Raw genomic sequence first — 22,786 nt, 5'->3', positions numbered from 1 at the left:
TATGACTAAAGTGTATGAAATGTGTTTGGCCCCCACAATCGGGTTTTAAGTCGTCAGTGACAGTGAAGTTATTCTCGTGTAATATTTTGATTGGGTTGAGTTGGATTAGAGAGCTTCAAAATACAAAGTTGGTCAAGAGGTTCCTCACTGAATTATTACTGGTATTTGAGCAGGACGACTGGATACAATGCACCTCCCGCTGTTCCTTGTCTACCTTCTTTCGAACTTTGCGTCGTCGATAATAATAATAGCGAGCAATTGTAAGCACAATGACGTCACAACAGGATGCAGCACCTGTATCTCATTATGTCGTCACTGTGGAATATCGAACAATTCAGGTAATCAATTCATTGTGTGTCAATCGGAAATGGAAAAACCAAACACATTTTTAATTTTAATTTAGTTGCCATTGGCAATATGACGCAACGTGATTCAAAGAGTATAGTAAGTGACGTCAAGTGTGACATCACAACGCTGAATTGCACATGGAGTTACCATGGCGACCACAATGCAACTCTTACTTTCTACGAACACGTTTCAACCAATCAGAGAAGGTTGGGGTTGGGGGGTTGTTCTAAACATTCAGGTGAATCAACTTTGTTGTTGAAGGGGAGGAATGTGGAGGGGGATCCACGGATGCTGCGGGATCCCGTTGACAAGAGGAAGATGTGGGATGATCATCGGATGCAAGAACATCGCCATCTGGTGGGGAATCAACATTGATGGGAGGATTGGGATAAACAAGGAGCAGTTGGTGGGAGTTGATGGATGTGAGTGGAGGAATTGGTCGTGAGAACTTTGTGATGACGTTTTTTGTTAAGTTGATTTTACGTGGATGACGTCTTGAGACAAAAATAAACAAGTTTTCGGAATAAAATAAAAAAAAAACTTCAATAATTTTTTTTCCAGGCAAATATTCCACCAAACAGGCGACTAACAACTTTACATATATTTGTCCAACATCACGAACGAAGAAAGAAATATTTTGTGTCAGAATCAACAAAAACTCGGGGGAAATGACACGCTTTCCTCGTGATCGGAACCGAATCCTTCCAAAAAGAATTTGGATGCAGAAAAGTGCTGAGCTTTGCATTTTTTCACCCCACAAAGGTGAAAAGCCCGATGACAAACCAATAATTTTACATATTTGTTTCCATCTATGAATTGCCAATGTGACATAAATCGCTTCAGCGTACTTTGTGTCGGATTCTTCGCAGATAAGATGAAGTTTTCAGACAACAAGGAAACTAATTTCCTCTCCAAAGTTTTCGGTTTTCCTCTCCAAAAACTCCTCCTTCCAAATTATGCGACATCTAGTGTCCACACGTCCTGTCAAAGGCTGACCTATAAGTGGGGAAAACCCCTTAACGAAACTGCTTGTGTGGCTTTGTGGGGTGCGACTGATCAGCGAATTCACGCTTACTGTGGAAAAGACAAAGGTATGAGACAGGGTAAGTAAAGATTCTGTACAGAGTGCAAATCAGTTTCCAACCCCTGTGTGAGATGTGCATTAATGTATGTTGTTGAACAATGACTGGTTTCAACACTGGGTTGTTCCAGGCGATGCTGGAAGCGGTGATTCCCCACACACTCTCTGGCAGTTTCTATTCTACTCCTTGATTGGTGGGTCTGTCGTAACCATAGCAACAATGGTTGCAGTGAACCGTATGAGAAAGACAGCAAGAAAAATGTTGCAACGCGACAAGGAACTTTACAAACACTTGGTGAGGTCGTATTGTTGCATGACAGGACGGATTGTTACGTCATAATGTTTTTCAAAAGGACAAGTTGCTGAGTGAAGGAACATGGGAATCTACTTTTATCGAAAATTTCGAAGATAGAGAAGACGTTTCATCACGTGGGTGTTTCCCCTCATTAAGGGGAAAAGAAACATGCTCTGGTGGGATTCGAACCCACAACCCATGAACTAACTTTTCCTTCCTACAGGTTTCGAAAAAGAAACGAGTCCAACCCGCCCTAGCCCCACCATGCGGAAAGATCTACAATTTAACATATCCACATATGACGACAAAACAACCACGCGCCAAGCGAATTCCCCAAGAGATGACGTCAGAGTTGCTGAATCATCACCCGACCCTCGAAACGTCACCACTGATGTGGGTACATTCCCTAATCCACGAACGTTGTTGGATTCAGTGACAATATCGGATGAGCAGAGGGAGGATGCGATTCAGATTTTCCAAACTCTTTTTGCCGGAAAAGGCGTTGCCAAGCAACGCGATTTAAAGGTCGCTCCTGACAGCCAAACGGACAGTGGGATCGGGAATCCACCACCCGGGGAATGTCCCATAAGATTAAATTGTTAAAGTGGATAATTCTGGAATGACTCAACAATTACTGTGGACGGGAAACCTGGATACAAGACGTCTGTTTTATTCTCTCCAGTTTAATCTCGCCACATTTATACACAAACATCATATTTAACAAAGGAATATGTGCCTAGGAGAGATGAACGTGACGCCACAATTGTTCGATTGTGACGAAACAGATGGCAGGGATCAGTTTGTAAAAAATGTCGATGTTCTAGAATTCATTGCTCCATTTTTTCGTCATCATTCGATGGTTTGACGTCATCACCATCGTCCTTCGCAGCAGCAGGTTGTACGTCACTTCCTGGAGTTGCTGAAGTTTCTTCGGACGTTGTCGTAACTTCCGGTTTGATTGTTTCGTCACTAGCAGAGTTTTCTTGATTTGTTGAATTTTCTTCCTTTGATTCATTGTTGGCCTTTGCTTCGTTTGTCTGCGAACAATTTGTTGCATTATGACAATACAACGAGTAACAGGATACCTCCCCCGTATGTGTGTTACCACAAATCATGAAATGACGATGTTTGAGGTTTGTGGAACGCGAATTATTCTTATACGTGTGTTTATACCGCCACCTGCTGTTGAGATTTACATATTTTACCTCCTGTGTTTCCATCTCCTCCTCTGCCTTTGGTTTCACTTCCGGTTCCGGTTTTGTTTCCGGTTTGCCCGCTTCCTCCCCTTTGTTATTGTCTCCTGAATTGAAAAACCGTCAGTGACGTCATAATGGGGAAATAGTTCGATTTCAAACATAAAGAGCGGCTTTACTGGTCACCAACTGTACGGGAGTTCCTACTTTACTTTATGACGTCATACATTAGTTTTAACTGACGTCACCCATAAACTTCACTTAAATCCCTCGGGATGATTCCATCAGCTAAACTGCTTGGAACCAAAACGAGTTTAAAAACTTTGCGTCCCACCTCCTGTCTTTCCATCAGCTTGCTCCTCAACTTTCCTCTTCTTCTTCCGATGAGACTCCACGTTCTTCCTCCCACCTTCTCCTTCATCCTCCGAGTCAGAATACTCATCATCTCGTTGGATCCGTTTATCCGATGCTCGGACTGAAGATCGACAAGAAATTCGTTTTATTTCAAATATTTTCCCGCGCAGATATTTGGAAGAATTTGCAACAGCCGCTAGATGGCGTATCGACGGGTTAAATTCGGGATAACCGCGTCATGGATTGGAGAGAACCGGGTGCGTCGCGTGGCAACCGTTGGATGAAGCAACTTTGCTCAGAATGCTGGGAGGACATCCTGTTTGCTTTAAACCAAATGTTGTCAGGTTTTCACACAATTCGTTTGAAATCTCGCAAAACCGCAACGATGTCGAAAAAACTTTCAAAGCATTTATTGCCACCAAAACCAGGTTGTTTATCAGAAGTTCTTGTGAGCAAAAAGAATTTGGTGCGTTTTTGTGCGAAATAGCGACAAGCAAAACTCATTTTTACGAAAAAACGCAACCGAACAACGACAAGGTCAAAGCGGTGACTGCACTGCTTTTATACGTTCGCGTTTCCGGTAATTGCACGCTCGAATGGCGGCATGTGATCACCTGAAACTGGAAAGTGCCCCTGCTGAGTCACACTGATTCAGAAGAGGTAAGTGGTAAAACACAACACAACCCCGGCATCACTGATACCGAGGTTCGTCTTCAAACGTGACAATCCCTGTAAGATAAAATGGTTTAACAGGAATCCATATTTTAACAAGTTTTCCAAGGATGTTTTTTGTGTTCAAATTCGAAAGGTTGTGAATACACGGTGGAGGTAGTGTATTGATTCCTATGGATATATTAATGAAATTTTATTTTAGTGGAAGTTGCATTGGACAAGTGTTCATTACAAGATCGAATCAAATGCGAACATTCGTACAAAATACAACAATCAGTACAATGAAAATAGACGTGCGGAGGTAGAAATATTCCACTAAATATATTCCTTGGGGTTTCTCAAAACGTTAAGCACCGATTTTGAAATCGTTTCCGAAACCTTCTGACAATGATTCCAATAATGATGTAAATTAGCTGAGGAAGGTTTCATGAATGACGATTCCTCCACATTAACTCACAATCAATCTAAATGATTCTGCTGATGATTCTTCTGCCGCCAACCCAGACCACAGTGTGTGCAGGTGACCTACTCTGATTAACAGAAAGGTCACGCACCCACGCTCATCCAACTTTAAATCCACCACTAAAATCCTTCCTTCATATTTTCACAACACTTTAACAGGTCCTGGTCCTGCAGACAATCACTGAGTAAACTTTTATGCGACATTCTGCGCAACTCCAATCGGTGTGAGAGTTTGTTTGCAGAGGTAGCCGCCTTCAGGAGGAGGATCATCTCCATCCTCCGAATCATCAGAAGGAGTAAGAAATCCCATTGTGTTAGCGGGATGAGGAGCAGGTTTAAAATGTTCATCCTTCTTCATTAAGATGTTGGAATGTTGATTCGGATCAAAATCCTGGAACTTCCGGATGATTTCGCTCATCCTCATCCGACCATCTCCCATCGGATGAGAGATATCAATTTTTCCATCGCTCCATTCCTTTCCACATCCGCTATCTGGCGACAAAGAGCCCCCAAGCTCCATTCGCATCGTAGCAGCTGACGTCACGGCCGATTCACCGAACATTGACGTCATCGTGAGGTCACTAACGTCGGATGTGGCGGAGTTTTCGCTGCTAAGTCGCGCGCTGCTGTCGTAACCGGATGAGCTGGAGGTAAGATTCGGGCAAGAGGAATCCAGACGGTTCCGTTTAAGTTGGCAGGAAGCAAGAAGATCTGAAAAGAAGATTGGTTGCTATGGTGACGAAATGTTTGTAGATTAGAGTTTGGAAACATAATGTCGTGACGTCATCTCTGACCCTACCATACTGGGATATCATTTACCCTCAACACAGAAGAACAGAATTACGTCACAATACTGCAGATATTTCTACTTGTGTAAGTATTGTCCGACATGACGTAACAATCATATATTCGAAAACTCACCGCCTTGTCCAGATGACGACGAAGCTTCCATGAATATATCAGTGACGTCACAGTAGTTTTGTAGGATGAGAGAGCGGTGAGTTTGAGAAGTCGGATGATCGGTTGTGAAAGCATCTGTGCATACAGAGGTGTTATAAAACCACTTTCTCTACATCTAGGAAGACATGTTCGTAATTACACGTGCTATGAAGGTCAAACCGCGTGCTTTAAAGGTCAACAAAGATTTTAACCACAGTCTTGCCCTGAGGCGTTCAACTTGTTATGTAGCGCGAAAATGCGTTGGTGTCTTTTTTAATTGGGTTCGCAGACTAAAAGCATAAAAGTGGAATGAGACCATTAGTTTCGTCACAATGCACAGCCGACTTAACACACGCCCCAACGTGCCATGATCCCACCGGAAATGGATTGTTACGTCACTAAGCGCGTTCTCGTGTCAAGAACCTTTCCAGTGTTGCCGGGTTTGTCACGTTGTTGGCAGAGGAGGTATTTTACCCGACCAGTTTGAGGTAAACCCGTACATAGGGATCCCGTGTCAACATTCGCAACTCAACCACACTTCGATTGTCAGCAAGTTGGATTCAAATGTTTGGGGTCAAAATTAATTAATTTTTCATTGTGTGGAGTCGATATGTTCGTAGACCAGCTTTGATCAACATTTTAATCACGCAATCTTCACCTTTACGTGGCTTTATGATGTCATATTCAATCAAATCGACTTTCTCTTTTTCGAAACAATCGTTGAATTCTGGAACGTTCTTGCACGCGATCACGTTTTGCTGAAAAACATTTTTGTCACAAAATAAAAAGAAAGAAATGTTTGAAGAAATCTCCAAATTTTTTATTCATTTTTTTTCCTGTTTTCAATCAATATTTTTATCTCAGGTTTTGAAATATTTTCCACCTTGAAATCTCACCATGTGCTCGGGGAGGTTCTTTGTTTCTTGAAGGAAAGCCTGAAGATTCTGACGACATTTGTTGACGACAACAGCCAGGAGTGCTATGATGGCAATGGCACCAATGCCACCTGTCACACCGATAATGACATGTGGCACTGTGTCATCGTTCGGATTCTCACCGAGAATACCAGGGTGCCTCACATAAGTTTCTGCAAAAAAGTGGATATAAAGATTACGTCAGATTTGGCGTTTTTTATGTGCTTGGTTTAAAAAAATACAGCTTGTTTTTTAAACGATGGTTTGATGTAAATTCTAGATATCAATAATATTACAGTAAAAGAGTGGACTCAATTCAAAAGATTGAAACAAGACTGAAACATTTGAATCGTGGATTTGACTCACCATTTGGAGGCATGCATTTAACATGAGATGAAAATGGCCGCAACTGGTCGGTTCCATCCGGCCACATCACAATACATGTAAATGTCTCGTTATCTCCGTTGGTCGAGGTCAGACTGAAAAGACTTGTCCCGTTGTACTGCCAGGCTTTGCAGGCGACTCTGTTGTCGATATTCCGGTTGTCGATAACACTCCCATTAACCCAACTTCTGTGGGGCATGTCGAACACTCCACGTTGAAACAGAATCGGATCTTTAGATATTCCCATGTTAACTGCCACTCCCTCTCGCTCAACTTGATCTGAAGACAAGAGAAAATATTGTAAAAATAATACTTGAGTCGTTTGTTGTTGTTTCAAATATTATGTGGAAGTTCTGGAGCGAACGCCAGGGATCCCCGGTTGTGGAAATCATCACTCAACGTAAGTTAAAATGGGTTTTCAAACTTGTCTGAATGACTGAGTGTTTCTGCTATGTTTGGTTGAACACCAAACGCAAGCAACAAAATCATGAATACGTGAGAGATGTGGAATGCAAATCTGACCATGGACTTATTACTTTGGATGAAAGTCTGACTTCAAAATAAATCCTTTATATAAACATGACCCCACCAGTAGTAGTAGTGGCACTTACGTGTCACACCGAGATTTTAAAGTTGATTCAAAGAATTTGTTTGAACGCATTTTGTTTGGAACCCTTTGAATTTCACTGAATCCATATAACTTTCAACGGCTTCTTACCTTTGGGAAGAGTAAAGAGACAAACTTGTGAGAATCTCCTGGATCTCTGATTCCTGTGTAGATTCAACCACACGTTGTACGAAGTGCTTTCGAATGGCAGAGTGTCGTTGCTCGCCATGAAGGATCCGGTCTTCGTGTCGTACTTCACACACTCACAATGTAATTCCTTCATCCACCTTTCCGCTCCAAGCATCTCCTTATTCGGACACAAGTACAAGTATCGGGACAACTCCCTTTCGTCACCACCTGCGTCATACACGTGACGTCATTCTCAATGAAACTTTGACTGTACGCATTAAAACCTCGACTTACATTGAAGAAATCTTCCGATCACTGGACGACGGGGGAAGTACCTACATCCGGGACTCGCCACCCGGTAGAACACGTGACCGCTAAGACATGTCGTTGCTTGGCAACCACCTACTCCCATCTTGATCCCGCAGCAACCTGGGACGGGAAATCCCCTGTAAAAAAATGCTTTTTTACTGCCGAGTGCTGGCAAGGTGGGATTGTGACATGTGGTTGTGACATGTGACAGGTGGTTGTGACATGTGACAGGTGTGATTGTGACAGTCGGGCTGTGTTTGAAGAGGAAAGTGTCATATTGCTACGTTTTCTTTTGACACGTTTCCCAATGTAATTTACGCAGAGACCAAAACACACGAGGCAGGATTGTTTTGGGTGAAATTACTTCCCATTGTTTTACACAAAATGTTGAAACCAATATTATACTGGCTGAAAACCTGGGGAAACCCCGCAGTAAACTTACGGTTCATCTTTTCTTTTCGTGGCGTCCCAAGCATACAAGGTTATCTCAAGGTCAGTATGTGTTTGTTGGCTTCTGTTGTTGTAACTCCATGAAAACTTCGGGTATTCCGGATTGAAACGGATTTGAAGATTCCTTACTTCCGACTTTAATTTCATTTCTGCGCACAAAGATTTCTTTCTTAAACAAACGCTCAGATCAACCAAACAGAAATCAACGGTGAAAATCAAGTACATCCCCCCCACCCAACTTTACAAACGGTTCAAGGGCAGTTAAGCCGAATACCCATCGGATTATGATGAACTCAGTACAGGATGCACAACTTGTCAGCTGCCTGATCACGTGATACAGTGAGTGACAAAATGCCCAACTTTAACTCCAACACTTTTTTGCCGGTCGAGAATAACACGAGTATTTGTCGAAACTTTTCAGTGGGTTTAAAAAAAATATCAACAAATGACCGACATTTTTTTCTCTGAATCAAAATAAGTTTCTTTTCATTTTTATCAAATTATGTTAATTTTACGCCGATGTCTAAACATAAATGAATAGTTAACAAAGCATGGACACCAACAAAATCTTGGTGATTATCAATCAGGCGCCCATGTTGAGGTGATTTCCTCACCGAGAATCTGTCGTAGGCTCGCAGCCAGTCGCACTGGGAGGTGAGGGGTAATTACCAAACTTAGGCGCATCATGATTGTGTCATTTTATTGTAAATGTCGTTTGAATAGTTTGTTTCGAAAATAAACAACTGGTCAGTGCAGATATCTATAAGGTTGGTCAGCATTAACTGAACGCCCCATGGTGAAGGAATATTTGAAATGTTTGCTTTTACAAAAAACTTTGCCCCAAGAAAAAAAATTAGGGGATGGTGTTTAGATGGGATGGTTAAAATGTTGAATGGTTTGAATCTTGGATGGTTCACGTGTGTGTTTACCACGGCATCGCCCTTCTAGCTGGCAGTGAAGTTACGTCAAACGGTTGCATGAAGCAGTCATAACCGCAAGGTTAAGTCCCGTGGGACGAACAGCACAGGACGCTCGATTACAAACCTCCGTTCGACATTGGTGTGATTTCACCTCTAACTTAAATGAAGGTGGTTCTTAAAACCGAGGTTTCGACACAAAAACTTCCCAACCATAAATACTTAGCGCAAACATGGGTAATCCCCGGTACCAGGAGCTGGTGACGCTGTCCAGTGTGGTTAAATGGAATTCTAGTGCATGTTTTCGCCTTTTTAATGTTAATAATCGCAAACAGGTTACGAGCCTGCCAAACGGTTTATAATAAAGTTTGTGTTGGTTTTGCCCAGGTTTCGAGTTACGCGGATTTTAAACACAAGAAATAACTGAAAACACAGTAAAGTAACTTTGTTAGTTTGTAAAACTCACCACACATGGTCATGGGAGATGGAGAATTCTTCACGCAATAATCGCATTCATCAGTGTGGCTTGAATTGGAACAGGGTGACACAACACGTTTCACCAAACCGTTGACACATGCCAATAATGCCACATACAACACAACATGGCATGTATCGCCCGTCATTATTGGGTTAGTAATTGCCAACAGTACGTTTGGGTCTGTGATGATCTGCGAAGAAGTGTTTTGCCATTATTTCTAATCTACAAACAAACTTGCTGCACAACCTGATGGTCTACAAGCATTGCTTACTGGGGAACTTTCTGCAACTCACAATATCAACTCTAGCTGCTGATTTCATGGAATGTCCGATGCTAACTGGGATGGCTCTAACCTTTATACCCAGCTTTAACTGCAGTAACCAACTAGACTCGCACGGTTGCAAAGAAGATCAATGTTATAGCTCGCTACAACAATTAATCAATTAGGCAAGCCAGACAAACAACACAGCTACCGACAATATTGGATCGAACCACAAAAACCGCATCCGCGTTTGAAGAGCAATAACAGGAGATGGGGGGAGGCTACATAGTGTAAACTTACACTGTTTGCTGCTTGTGATGAATGAACAGTCCTACCCGATAGGATATGACACAGCCTCTACTTCTACCCATCGAGCTGATCGCTCCGTCACAAACGTGTTCACTAATTGACAGCACTGTGAAAAGTTTAAACAATGATTCAAATAAAATCTTCAAACAAAATACATCTCATAGAGGAGGGTTGTAAAGCCTTGTTTATAAAAACCAACTTCTTTCACCGCAACCAACAAATACGAAAGTTTGAATCATTTTCCCAAAAACTTCTGCCCTACAAATAAGACGTACTCGCAGACGAATGACGTCAAATAGTATGAGTAAAACCAACGAACGAATTTGGTGAAAAGCCACGACTTGCTGAAATATTCATCAAATGTTTCAACACCAACTCTCGCAACTCTTGCAATATTCCCAACCCACAAAAGCCAGTTAGAGGAAACTTATTATAACTCACAAGCAGAACGCCAGCGAAACTTCTCGAAAAACATGTGGATCCTTGAATTGCGACAACTTGCCAAGAAAGGAAGCAAGCCCACAAAACGAGGGTCGTCGCTGGACAGTTTAACAGAAATTTTCCGACAAGCAGCAACAACTTCCTACCAACATGCTACTGCTGCTGCCCTACTTGCGTCGCTGTTTCCACTCAAGCGAAAAAATGTTCGTGCTCTTTCGATAGGGCGGGGCATCACCTGCCAATCAACCTGGGTGCCCACAAGCTCCAGTCATCACAACTACGATCTCAGAAAGAAACCGTTGGGATATTCACAATATCGTAATCCCGAGCCTGTATTCCTCTGACCGGGATCGAATATATTCCTTTTGATTAATCACAAAACTTTGCATATAAACGAAGCAACTATACTTTATACCGACTGAGATGAAGCGAAGTTGGAAGCAATAGAATGACAACAACCGGAAGACGGTTCGACACAATCCTCCCCCCCCATCCAACCAAGTGATTTATGATTAACATCTGATCAGCATCGAGAAACTAAGTTTTGTCACGACTTGGAAAAGTTCGTCCAACGCGACAACACACACACACACACACACACACTCGCACAAGAACACACACACACACTCGCACAAAAACACACAAACACTCGCGCGTCAAACAGACAAAAACAACAATGTAACGAATGATCAATTAGGTAACTAACTAAACTCTACTGAAATCAAGAACATTTCCTCACAAAATCCCACCTAACATCCAGCAACCAACTCGGATGTAAACTTTACAAGATCTCGTTGAAAGATACGTGGGAACAAACGATTTGTTGGGTCGAGTGATTCCGGCCCACCCACGGTTCCACACAGTTAATGGTGGACCTGGAACCAAAGAGATTTCTGGAATCCCAAGACACGAATCACGTGCGAATATTTTTAACCGTCGGACAACACGGACTTGGAGGGCATCGGTATGTGACGCACGAGACGCGGTATCAACACCAAAGAAATCAGAGACACCAGAATTCCGGAGACTTCCGTTAAAAATAAAACTGTTCCTGAGTTTAAAACTTTGTCCCAGGAATTTTGCTGGTTTCGTGCACCGTGGAGATTTGGAGAAATTCATAAAATCCCAACTTGGTTTATCAAAATTAAGTTGGAGAAAGAAACCAAATTATCAAAACGAAAACAAAAAAATTAAATAAGAGAAATTATACAGCGGTAGTCGCCACCATCAGTTCGTTTGTTTCTAGTTTTTGGGAATCAACAATCCAAAGACTTTTAATCATATTTCCAACTCAAACAAGTGTTAAAGACACGGGTATAGCGGGAGGTTGGTGGAATAAGGTCTCGTGCAACCAGGAATCGATTTCTTTAAACCTTCCCAGACCATCTGTTACCCAAAAACCCTGTATCTTGATTCCGTATTGAAACGGCATTTGGTTCAACTCAATTTTGTCGCATCATTGACGTTTATTTTGGCATTGTTACGTCACCAGTAATTGCACGACTAAACCCTTTAACGGTGACATGCTGTTTCAAAATTTAGTCAACTTCCAACCACACATTACGTCACGATTGTTCGTCACGTGAGCGACAACGTGAAATTGTGATTAGTTCGAGGTTGACATAAAACAAACATTCCCAGACTTTACGTGAAAACACAGTAAGAAATTGAAACCCCTGTCTGTCAACCGTGCTGAAGAGATGGAATCTTAACTCACTCTAACTACTACCTTCACGAACAAGAATTTCTTGACCTTGGGCTGATATGACAAATCTGCGACAGTGCAGTCTGCAACTAATGGTGAAAGTTGCGACGAATCAGATAAAAATATGACCTGCACACGAGCTTAATAACACATGAACAGAGACAGTGAGAGGCACTTTGAAACAGAACAGGTGTAATTTTGCCTCGAGCTACAAACTGTCTGTTTATTCTGGCCAAAATTCAAGTAAAACCAGTGCTTGCAATGAATCACACGGGTTGTCAACTTCAGGCGAACTGGTTACACAGGATGGTGATGCAGATAATTAAATATCCAACTTAAAACCTCAACTTGCACACGAGCATGGCCGTTCAAGCATGACGGAAGACGAGACATGACCCAAACACATATCCAACATTTCAAACAATCAAGTGTGCAACCTCATACAACCTGCACATGCTAATAGCATAAGAGATGCAAGATTAATAAGTGCCATAGACTACGTATTTAGCACCTAGACAAGGTGGCATGTCAATAAGATGACATGTAGACAAGGTGACATGTCGATCAGGTGACTTGCAATTATCTGACTTGTCACGCAAGACTGCGCCCGCAATTCTTTTTTAAACCAGTCAAAGATTTTGACGTAAATAAGGAAAAATCTCCACAAACAGAATGGGCGCCTGGAGGTAAATTAGTGGAAGATGTTGAGACTCAACCTCACTCTGCATACTTTTGCTTGGCAAGCTCCATCAACAACTAACACGAATGTTTAATGCCAAGAAAACATCGAATAAATCGCAACAGCGCGCGAGAAAGTTGCTTAAGAGGCCGACGGTGTCCGCGGTCCAACCGCAGGGCCGCAATCTACTTTTTGGCCCACGATTTGCGACTCGTATTTGGTCTGACAAACGACACAAAGTTTGTAAGTAGCCCTTTGCTACATGACAAGGTATTCTTATTTGTAACAAAGGGCTTAGTAACATTAAGTTTTGGTTGTCCAGGCCAGCAAACACAAAATATCAGCGGAGTAAAATAATAAACCAAGAAGAAAGTTCCCGAACACACTCGGGTCGCCGTCGCCATGGAAACGTGAGAATCGTGTTGGTATTTCCCGCCCAAGAATCTCCCTCAATCATGATTTTCATCAATTTGTAAAATATACGTTGTCTTCTGATGAGCACAGGGAAACTTTCGTGTTCTTTAGTGCAAAGCATCGAACGGGTTTCCAACCCCCAACCCTCGGTTTCTCGCTTCAATCAACATAAGCTCCAAGGTCAGACATAACCGGGGTTGTCAATGTTGACCCCTGAACTTTCTCCGGACGTGACGTCACCGTGGAATACTTCGTCATCTCTGTTATAGCTTCTGGCGTCAGATTGTTGCTGGTTGGTCTGGTACACAGTGTAGTTGTTAAACCCCATGTAACCAGGATTAACAAACGACGATTGACTCGAGGTGCTCGGGTGGGCATGGACCGATCGGGGATTCCCCGAATCTAACCCCCCGCTGTCGTCACATTTTTCCGCGGAAACTCTGAAGTGTGCGGATGTTGTGGTGGGGAGTAAATCGCCCTGGTAAATGTTTTCGTGAGGGAGTGAAGGTCGGTTAAGGAAGGGCATGGTTGAACTTGTCCCGCTCTCCGCGTAATCCGTGAAATCTCTCTGGTTTCTTCCACTGTTGGAAACCGACGATCCACTGCTCACACGGACGGCAGGTGGCAGTAGAGAGCCATTGTTTACAAACAGGTGTGCTGTTTCACTAGGTGGCGGTAGAGTGCTAGGAGCTTCTTCTTCGTCGTTTGCAAAATATTCACCTTCTGTTAGTTTGGGTGAATCCCCTTCATCCACGAGAAGTTTGTTCTGTGGAAACAAACAAGCTGAAACTCATCGCTTCCAAATGTTTCGCAATTTGGATTTAAATTAACAAGACAACAGCATGATTACGTGACTAATATACGTTTGATCATTGGCTGTCACAGTCACGTGACCACTTACCAGGTACTGGACGACGGGGGTGGATTCGTAATGTTTAGGGTCGCAGTATTTCATGTACACCGGCTTAATTTTTCTGACGAGCACGATGAACGCTACGATGACGATGACAGCAACGACCGCCCCGACGATGGCGGCAACTTTGACGTAAGCAGCCATACAATGGCTGGGAGCCCTAGGAGAAAATGTGGTCAGTGAATGTCGGATGAGAGCAAACAACCACACACATGTGTTGATAGAGGACATTCAAAATGATTCGCGCCACCCTATTTAACAAACCGCACACAAATCATACACACCATTATGAAAATGGAATTATGCTGATACGAAACGTTACCAGCTCTCATTTCAATTAGAAGGTTTTGCTCAAGGTGCAGAGTTATGCTGTACACGGTTTAACTTTGGTACTTACTTGAATTGAAACCGTTTCAGGTCTCCGAACTTCACGCTTCTTTCGGTGGTGAAAATGTATTTGTTTAGCGAGTAGAAGTTTGGTTTTGGGCACCAGTTGTCGTTCGCCCCACACTCACCTCCATCTGCACAAATCGTTTCAACACTTTCGTTATTACCGAGAAGATATTTTGCTCCAAATACAATTGAAAGTCAATTAACCTTCGTATAGTTTCTGCATCTTCTGTTCGCACACATCATCGTCCAGTCCGATTTGTTGGCAGAAGAACATCGTGAATTGACACTGAGCAGTGAAATTCGATTCGTTCGAGGTGCAAGTCACGTGACCGAGAAATTCAGTCAGCACGCACTTGTATCCTTTACTCATGATTTCCCCCCTGTCCTCAGGTGTGTGGAAAGTGCAGTAAATCACCCAAGCGTCGTCTCCATTCTTAGACAAGTTGACCCGTGCCCGTTGTTCAAGGCACAGAACCTGACTGTAATCATGGTTGTCACATTCGATGTGCTCAACCGACAATGCCATCTTGCAATACCCCTCGCTTTTGCCTCCATTACTTGTAGCTGTTGCAGTGGAAAGTTTTGTGGCAAGTTGGTATGTTGAAGTATCCGGCATGGTCCTTGTTGCACTTGCTTGACTCGTTGTCACATGGCTGGTGCTAGTCAGGTTGACACATATGACTGATGCAGCTTGACACAAAATCAATATCCACCTTCTCCGTTCAGCAGCCATTATTCAGTTGCATAAAAAGATTTTAAACATATTTCCTTTAAAAGTGAAACACGTTTTAAGTTTCTGCTGAACCTAAAGTGCTGAACTCCTGCCGCACACAATTTACAAATACAACACAATAATACTGATCTCATCAACCACCAACCCCATACAAATTGATTCAATCCAACACATAGCAATGTGAATTCTGGATGTGAATTTTACAGGAATATTTCAACCACAACAAACTTCCTCTGGAAACGGAAAGAAACAAGATTTCAACGTCAAGAAAACGAGGTATCGATTTTATGAACAACCCAACATTACCACCAAGCACTCAATAAAAAACTACACGAGAAAGTTTCAAGAAATCAACCTTGCGTAGACTTGGGTGTTGATCAGACGTGATGACGAGATAATCTTTCGTTTGTTTGATCACAAACAAACCAGGCAAGCAAAAACACGATATTTAGGACGCATGGAAGGGTTCCACTGAGGTTTAACCATGGTAACCGCCGCAGTATGGCAATGCTACCACAAGACATTGGCCGGTTTCAAAACAAGGAAAATAAAACGATCAGATTAATATACGAAAGTGCTGATCATACCAAACATACGTTAACACCAATAATCATTCTGAACAGATAACAATAACCTTCGTCAAACCTTAATACGCACGTAACCTAACATTCCTGTTGATTGTTTCGCCTCAAAACGCATTTAATCAACTGATTCTTTCAACCGCTTAAACCGAAACTGGCATCCTGTACACTAGCATCGTGCGCAAGCCGTCGACAAACGTTATTAACTGACATTACTTCTTCCTGCTCTGTGGCTCGGCGCCAGAATTCCTCTGACGTAACACGCGACTTTGTTGAAATCATGCAAACACATTGTGACGTTCGTTATATAAATGTTGACTGGTTTAGAAGCAAGTTCCAGGGCAAAACAACTTCCAAGGGTCCACTATGTGTTTGTGGATGGAAATTTGTCTCGTTGTAAAATCTGTTGGCAATGGAATGCAATTTAAACAATGACTAGTTTTCAAAACGATGGATCTGTGATCATAAGCCCTAAAACTAGTTAAAAGCAAAAAAAAACATTTGTGCAATAATCTCATGGTCGACCACATTATGCTTTCTCATTCAAGTGGAAGCAATTTGACACTAAGTCTACTACACAGGTAATCAGATACCTTCCACCTTTTCTCATGGAGTAACAAACTCCCATGTCTGGCATTCAGAGGTTCATGAATAAATCATTAAACCATCCTTCATGTATTCATGTAAAGGGGTTGGCTCATGGGAAAAGGTGTTTTTATATAATTTTCCACAAATGTTTTCTATATAAATAAAAGGCTACAGTGCAAGACCAACACAGAGAGGCCTTGAATTTATCATGGGACGAACAATATTGACAGGAAGTTTGACTGACCTCATAAAATAACATGACAGACTCCATGAACAACATACCTTCCACTCCAGTCAACAGTTTTTGCACAGCAAATTTTTGACAACATTTGAGAAGTGTCAGAAAGGATGTTCATGTCTCATAACCAATTTATGAAATGTGCCGTATCTGCCTTATGTCCACAAACTTAATACTTTTGGTTAGGCACTCTTTAAGAAGACTGACTTTTGTATTGTGAAGTATACATCAGGTGTAAATTAACACAATGCGATACAAAAAAATAGGCGGAATGCGGTAGCGAAAGCTGGTACACATTTTTACAATACAAAAGTCAGTCTTATTCAAGATTGCCAAATCAAGAGAATTCATGTAATTCATCCTTTGATAAAAGATATGAGAAAGTTCATTAAAGTTTTGACGTCTGTTGCTCTGTAGATTCATTAAAAGAATCCTCAGGTGGCTAAACCACAAAGCTCAACAACTACATATGAAATAAAAACACCCTGCAACAAATTCCAGGTTAACAGAAAATACATGAGTGGAAAAGGGTTGAAATCCTGATATTTTGCCACTTCCATACTGACAAGGGAAGTTGTTGCAACTGATTGATGGAAGGCCTTGACATGGTGGGCTTAAGGACAATGTAAATAGTTAGCACAAGATTTGTTAACATAAAGCAAACTATAGAAAGGTTTTGTGTTAATGCTATAAATTCTACAAATATTGTCAATAAACAAGGAAAACATTTCCTAACAGTTGACCAACCATGAAAAATGCATTAGAAGAAACCAAATGACTTTTTACAAAAACACAAAATCTAACTCATAACTAACAGAATGGCGACCACCTGACAATTAAGTTTTCACGCCCTGTTACTTGTTCACGAGTGCGAAGCAGGGAAGAAGTTTTGTTGTCATTTTACACATAGTAGATGTTGAACCATAACATAACACTGCCAGTCAATAAACCGTGTCTTGTGTCAACTGAACGAGATCCAATATTTTGATATATATATCTTGTTTCGTTTTTTCAATATTTACTGTCAGTATTGTTGCTAACATTACAAAACCAGTTTCACTAGCAACCAAAAGATTCAACCATATTTCAAAAACAATAAACACTCAAATTTAACCAGTAGACCTTCAAACTACATTCACCATGATTTAACATGCAACAAATTATAGCATTTTGAACAATTTTGATCTGTTGGAACCAAAGCCAATACTAAGTTATCTATCTTAACAACAGTTGTAACTAAACTAGTAGAAAGCTACTCATAACTGCACATCAACCATTCTAGGGCTGACAAGCTCATGCTGAAAAACCAGACTGACTTGAAAAAGGAGCCTGTAACCAATGAAGCATGACCACTCACCCATAGTTCCGTATTCTCAGGATTTCCAAGTACTCGGGGACTTCCAAGTCTTTGTGATATTCTTTTTTGTTACTTACTTCATAAACTACTCTTATTCACTACACACTAGCACAGTTACAACCAAACCCTACTAAATTGGAATAGTAACATTCACAGTTTAAAACCAAACAGATTTTTTCTTAAAATTATTCAATAAATTCGCAGCACACAATTTTGACATGTTACAAAAGTACAGCACACTCCATTACATAGGAGCATTTTAAACATTGCAACCTATTGAACATTCCTATGGAATATTTTTTTCTATCGATCCGCCATTTTGTTAGCATCTGTTGCCAAGCCAGAGTAAACACGTTTTAATTTTAAACACTGAATCAACACCGGTCCCTTACTTGACGTCCGCTTGTCCGGATCCTCCATTGCTTCATCCTCACTTTCCTCTGCGGCGACATCTGCTGGAATATCTGAAAAGCATGAAACTACTTTATCTGGCCACTAGAAATTGTACAACCTAAACTTTAAATTTTACAACACAGCAAACTTTGAATACATGATTTTGTGTGTTTCCAAAAAAAAAAAAACATTTAAAAAACTGACTACATGTATATTTCCAAAAACACTGAAAAAGTTGACAATTTGATTGATCAGAAATTTGAGCTTACCGGTCATTTGCACCCCTGGGGCATGAGGCAACATTCGAAGATTCTCGAACAGTCGTTGTCTGATTTTATGGAGATATTCTGTTGTATTCTGGTTTGACATGTTGCTTGGACTAATATGGAGCTAGAATGTAAAAACATTAATTGACTGAAAAGCAGGAGACGCAAGCGATTGAGAGGCGAGGTACAACCTGTGCTTCCAACTTAGTTGAAAAACACCAAATCCATGCTGGAGTCGGGGTCAAAACTTTCATTTCAATCACAGCAAATACCTTATTATATTACAGAAAGCTTTCCATAACTGTTTGGTAAAACGTCACTTACCTTAAAGTCTGGACCAAAGTATTCAAAGTAGTCGTTATACGGCAACTCTGCAGGAAAATATCTTGGTTAGAGCAACAATACAAGCAACAGCTACTGAACATTCGAAATACAAATCTACAATTACAGAAGTTTACCGTTTGGAATTTCTTGCCCAAGAGCAACTGCAGTTTCGTAAGTCCAACATCGAGCAACGTTTCTGATGGTGTAGCCCCCTCCCCCAAGCATTAGGATCGGAATGTTGAATTTTTTTACATATTCCAAACACTTCGCATGACCTGGAGAAGTGTTTTGTGTTATGTCGATCGAAAGTTTTGCAAATAACTAACATGGGCAATTTTATGACATGAAATTTTTGAGCTGACGAGACTTTACAGTTTGAAATAATGTCTGCAGCTCTTAATGATCCTAAATGTTTGATTGTTTTTTTAAAAAAATACCAACATTAATTTATCCCATTACAACATAAATACCTTTGACAGAGAGATTGAAGCAGCCAAGTCTGTCCCCTGTCAGTGAATCAGCGCCACACTGAAGAACGACCGCGCTGGGTTGGTAATACTCCATTACCTGGAAGAAACCCAATAATCAAGCCTTCTTGTAAAACTATGTAAATTTATCATTTCAACGTTAACTGCTTGTCACCATTCTTCCAAGTATTAAAATGGATGCACTCACTTTGGTAATGACCGGTTGGAATATTTGTTCGTAGCATTCATCATCCATTCCATCTCTTAGAGGAAAGTTGAGTGCATAATATTTGCCCTTCCCAGCTCCAATGTCCTGAGGTTACATTCACAATATAACCACAAAACTCGGGTATGCACCAACATGAACAACAACATTATTTCACAAGGATTTAAACAAATTGTTTTCAAACTAAGGTACAGGGGTGTAATAGCTCAGTTCACGAGAGTTACAACTTTAGGAAGACGCAATGTGGATTCAGCTTTTAAACATTAATTTTAGAGTTCACATATATTTATTTTTGTTACAATAAACACTTTTGTGTGATAATCACAACTCGTGGCAACAAAATCAAATGCCTTCTCCCAAAGATTACATCAAAGTCATTGGAACTATTTTTTACAGTTTCTTCCTTATATTTATGTTTTTGATATTTTATCGATGTGAGTTGGATAAACAAACATCACATGAATCCATCACATGAATCCATCACATGAATCCATCACATGGTTCACAAGCAGATAAAGATCACTGGAAGTTGTTGTACTTCCAACTTACACGAAGATCTCCAGTTCCTGGAAAGTATTCGCCATATTTATGAAATGAGACGGTCATGACTCGGTCGGTTGTGTAGAAAGCTTCTTCCACACCATCGCCGTGGTGAATGTCGATATCAATGTACAACACACGCTGGTGATATCTGAAGTGATTCCATTCATTATTAATACACTTTATCATTATGTAAAAAATGTTTAAATTTATTGACAAAACATACTGAAACTTCACAGTATGTGATTAGTAAATCAAAACTGGATCAAAAAACCAAAGGCCCCTGGCAGGCTGTCGATCGCGCACCGTATCAATAATAATGTATTAAAATCCCAAAACAGCGATCTGTAGACAGCTCAGATCGATTTATTGAGAGAAAAATATATTTCGCCTAAAACGGCATCATCAGTTTCTCCATTTACCAAAACTTATTCAAACAGAATCACAGTATGTTTCTCTTGTTTGGAGCTTTTAAATGTACATAGTTGTTTATGTATTTTTTTTATCTATTGTTAACAGTTCACACAAAACCACCAAGATTAGTTCACGACAAATAATTTACATGAAAATAAATCAGTAAATAGTATCATATCAGGATTCAAACATCCCTGAACGATTTCACAATATTTTTATTATTGCTAGCTTACTTTAATAACTCCAGGATAGCCAGAACAATATCATTGACATAACAAAATCCAGAAGCCTCTGACTTCTTGGCATGGTGGAGTCCACCAGCCCAGTTTATCGCAATGTCTGTTTGCTGCTTGTTAATTTTGACGGCTCCAGCTACAAATAAAAGTTTTGATAATGGCTGATTATCTTTGAAAAAATACAAGTTACAAATAGTTTTGTAAGTTATTTAAAGGAGATGATCACTTAAACACAAACTTTAAACACAATATTCAAGCTGACTTACCGACAGATCCCCCAGCAGATAGTTGGCAAAACTCATAAAGACCATCGAATACGGGACAATCTTCCCCAACATTAACTAAACATAGTTTAGAATAAAATTAATCTTTCTGTTTAGCAGCAAAAACATTAAATCCCTAAATATAAAAAAATAATTTTCAAAAATGTTTTTATACTAAAGTAACTTTTTAGTCCGACTTTTTGAGATTCACTATGCATTAATTAACAATTATATTGATGATTTGCTTCAAACTTACATCGTTGCATCTGCTTGGTATATTCAGACATATTATCCGGTCTAATGCTTCTCAGAAACTTGATGTAATCATCACTGTGATATTTCGACATTTCGTCAGCAATGCACTTGTGCGGGCGCTGAAAGTAACGTTTTCATAGTAACATTTTTTGAATGAAAAGCATAATTTTTTTAAAAAAAAAACTGCACAAATTTTGCATAACAAAGTTACATTAAATTTCTATGTACAAACCATCTGTCGGGGAGGGGGGAGTGAATTAAACAGAATAAAGTTGTCCAAAATGATTAAATAGTTAGTGGCGAATGTACAATGTTATGGTTTGGCGTTAATTTTGTGAAGCCAAAATTCAACATGAACAACACAGATTATCCATTAGATCAAAATGTTCATTTAAGTTTCAGACATCTTTTCGTACATAAATCTCCATTTTTCTGTACAGGCCATAGTTGAGAAGAAGATTGTGGGTCATTCGTATCCTGTGTGGCTTCATGGGGTGACCCTGTCCATAGTAGTTGTTGCCAATGTCCGCTAAAAACAGAAAGTCATTTAAACCAAGTGTCAAAAGTGTTTTGGAGCTTTTAAGAAGCACTGGGATTTTTTTTAAGGTTAAATGCAGTGTTTTATACCCAAACATGTGTAAGCTCCTCATCAACATATTAATTAATATGATTGCAATAACGGAAAAATGTTAAGGTGCTCGATTTGAAATCGGATCCGGACGACCTTGCGTGCACCCGTACTTTTGCATATTTTTATTGTCACTGTATGTGTAAAATGTAAAGTACTTACAATCGTAATAATAGCAGACTTTCCTATTTCCTCCCGGGGTTGTCAACGCCATAGCTTCACACGCCTAACTATAAATTTGAACCACACAAATTTTCACAAATCAAAAACAAACAAGGAATAAAAATTCGTCTGACGGCTTCGCGGAGATTCAACTGGGACGCTTTTCCGTTTGTTCGCTACAACAAACTCACTCAAGCCGATCATATTCAGAGAAAATAAATAAAATAATATTATTTAAAAAGCTTTCTGGCCAAATTCAAAACTACAGCGAAACGAAATACTTCCTTTTTAATTCTTCGAGTTTAGGCTACTTACGCACCTATTATAGGAGTGCTAAAATTTTCAGAAACCATTGTTGGGAGAATTTCTGGCTGGTTGTTGTTTTCTCAGCGTTAGTTGACAAAAAAGATTTATCGGCAATCGTAAATTAATCACGGGTTTCCTAAAATTGCTTTGTTTCCAAATTC

At 40.5% G+C, this 22,786-nt stretch overlaps 5 protein-coding genes across 5 annotated transcripts; 2 read left to right on the top strand and 3 right to left on the bottom strand.

The window, feature by feature from the left end:
• Positions 1-89: 89 nt before the first annotated feature.
• LOC145901726 (uncharacterized) lies at positions 90-1,459 on the top strand. Its single transcript, XM_082989493.1, has 5 exons — positions 90-338; positions 404-554; positions 610-770; positions 910-1,110; positions 1,218-1,459. The coding sequence occupies exons 1-5, from the start codon at positions 188-190 to the stop codon at positions 1,457-1,459; spliced, it is 906 nt and encodes a 301-aa protein (XP_082845619.1). The 5' UTR covers positions 90-187.
• Positions 1,460-1,638: 179 nt separating this feature from the next.
• LOC145902341 (uncharacterized) lies at positions 1,639-2,327 on the top strand. Its single transcript, XM_082990274.1, has 3 exons — positions 1,639-1,724; positions 1,783-1,858; positions 1,948-2,327. Exons 1-3 carry the CDS (start codon positions 1,650-1,652, stop codon positions 2,325-2,327), a joined length of 531 nt encoding a protein of 176 aa, XP_082846400.1. The 5' UTR covers positions 1,639-1,649.
• Positions 2,328-2,378: 51 nt separating this feature from the next.
• Positions 2,379-22,489, bottom strand: LOC145902327 (histone deacetylase 1-like). The gene is made up of 15 exons (XM_082990260.1): positions 22,320-22,489; positions 21,946-22,058; positions 21,531-21,648; positions 21,278-21,352; positions 21,009-21,147; positions 20,371-20,512; positions 19,804-19,908; positions 19,599-19,695; positions 19,263-19,403; positions 19,129-19,175; positions 18,808-18,928; positions 18,538-18,609; positions 3,252-3,392; positions 2,930-3,024; positions 2,379-2,761 (listed from the first exon to the last, which is right to left on the bottom strand). The coding sequence occupies exons 1-15, from the start codon at positions 22,369-22,371 to the stop codon at positions 2,552-2,554; spliced, it is 1,668 nt and encodes a 555-aa protein (XP_082846386.1). The 5' UTR covers positions 22,372-22,489; the 3' UTR covers positions 2,379-2,551.
• LOC145902326 (uncharacterized) lies at positions 3,891-11,671 on the bottom strand. The gene is made up of 9 exons (XM_082990259.1): positions 9,521-11,671; positions 8,130-8,286; positions 7,673-7,824; positions 7,361-7,606; positions 6,625-6,921; positions 6,241-6,431; positions 6,003-6,102; positions 5,327-5,440; positions 3,891-5,116 (listed from the first exon to the last, which is right to left on the bottom strand). The coding sequence occupies exons 1-9, from the start codon at positions 9,675-9,677 to the stop codon at positions 4,599-4,601; spliced, it is 1,932 nt and encodes a 643-aa protein (XP_082846385.1). The 5' UTR covers positions 9,678-11,671; the 3' UTR covers positions 3,891-4,598.
• Positions 13,004-15,430, bottom strand: LOC145902328 (uncharacterized). Its single transcript, XM_082990261.1, has 4 exons — positions 14,853-15,430; positions 14,653-14,776; positions 14,244-14,415; positions 13,004-14,108 (listed from the first exon to the last, which is right to left on the bottom strand). Exons 1-4 carry the CDS (start codon positions 15,379-15,381, stop codon positions 13,524-13,526), a joined length of 1,410 nt encoding a protein of 469 aa, XP_082846387.1. The 5' UTR covers positions 15,382-15,430; the 3' UTR covers positions 13,004-13,523.
• Positions 22,490-22,786: the final 297 nt, after the last annotated feature.

Source organism: Ascidia mentula, chromosome 5, assembly GCF_947561715.1.
Source record: "Ascidia mentula chromosome 5, kaAscMent1.1, whole genome shotgun sequence".
Classification (NCBI taxonomy): Eukaryota; Metazoa; Chordata; class Ascidiacea; order Phlebobranchia; family Ascidiidae; genus Ascidia; species Ascidia mentula.
This window is presented reverse-complemented; position numbering and strand designations above follow the sequence as displayed.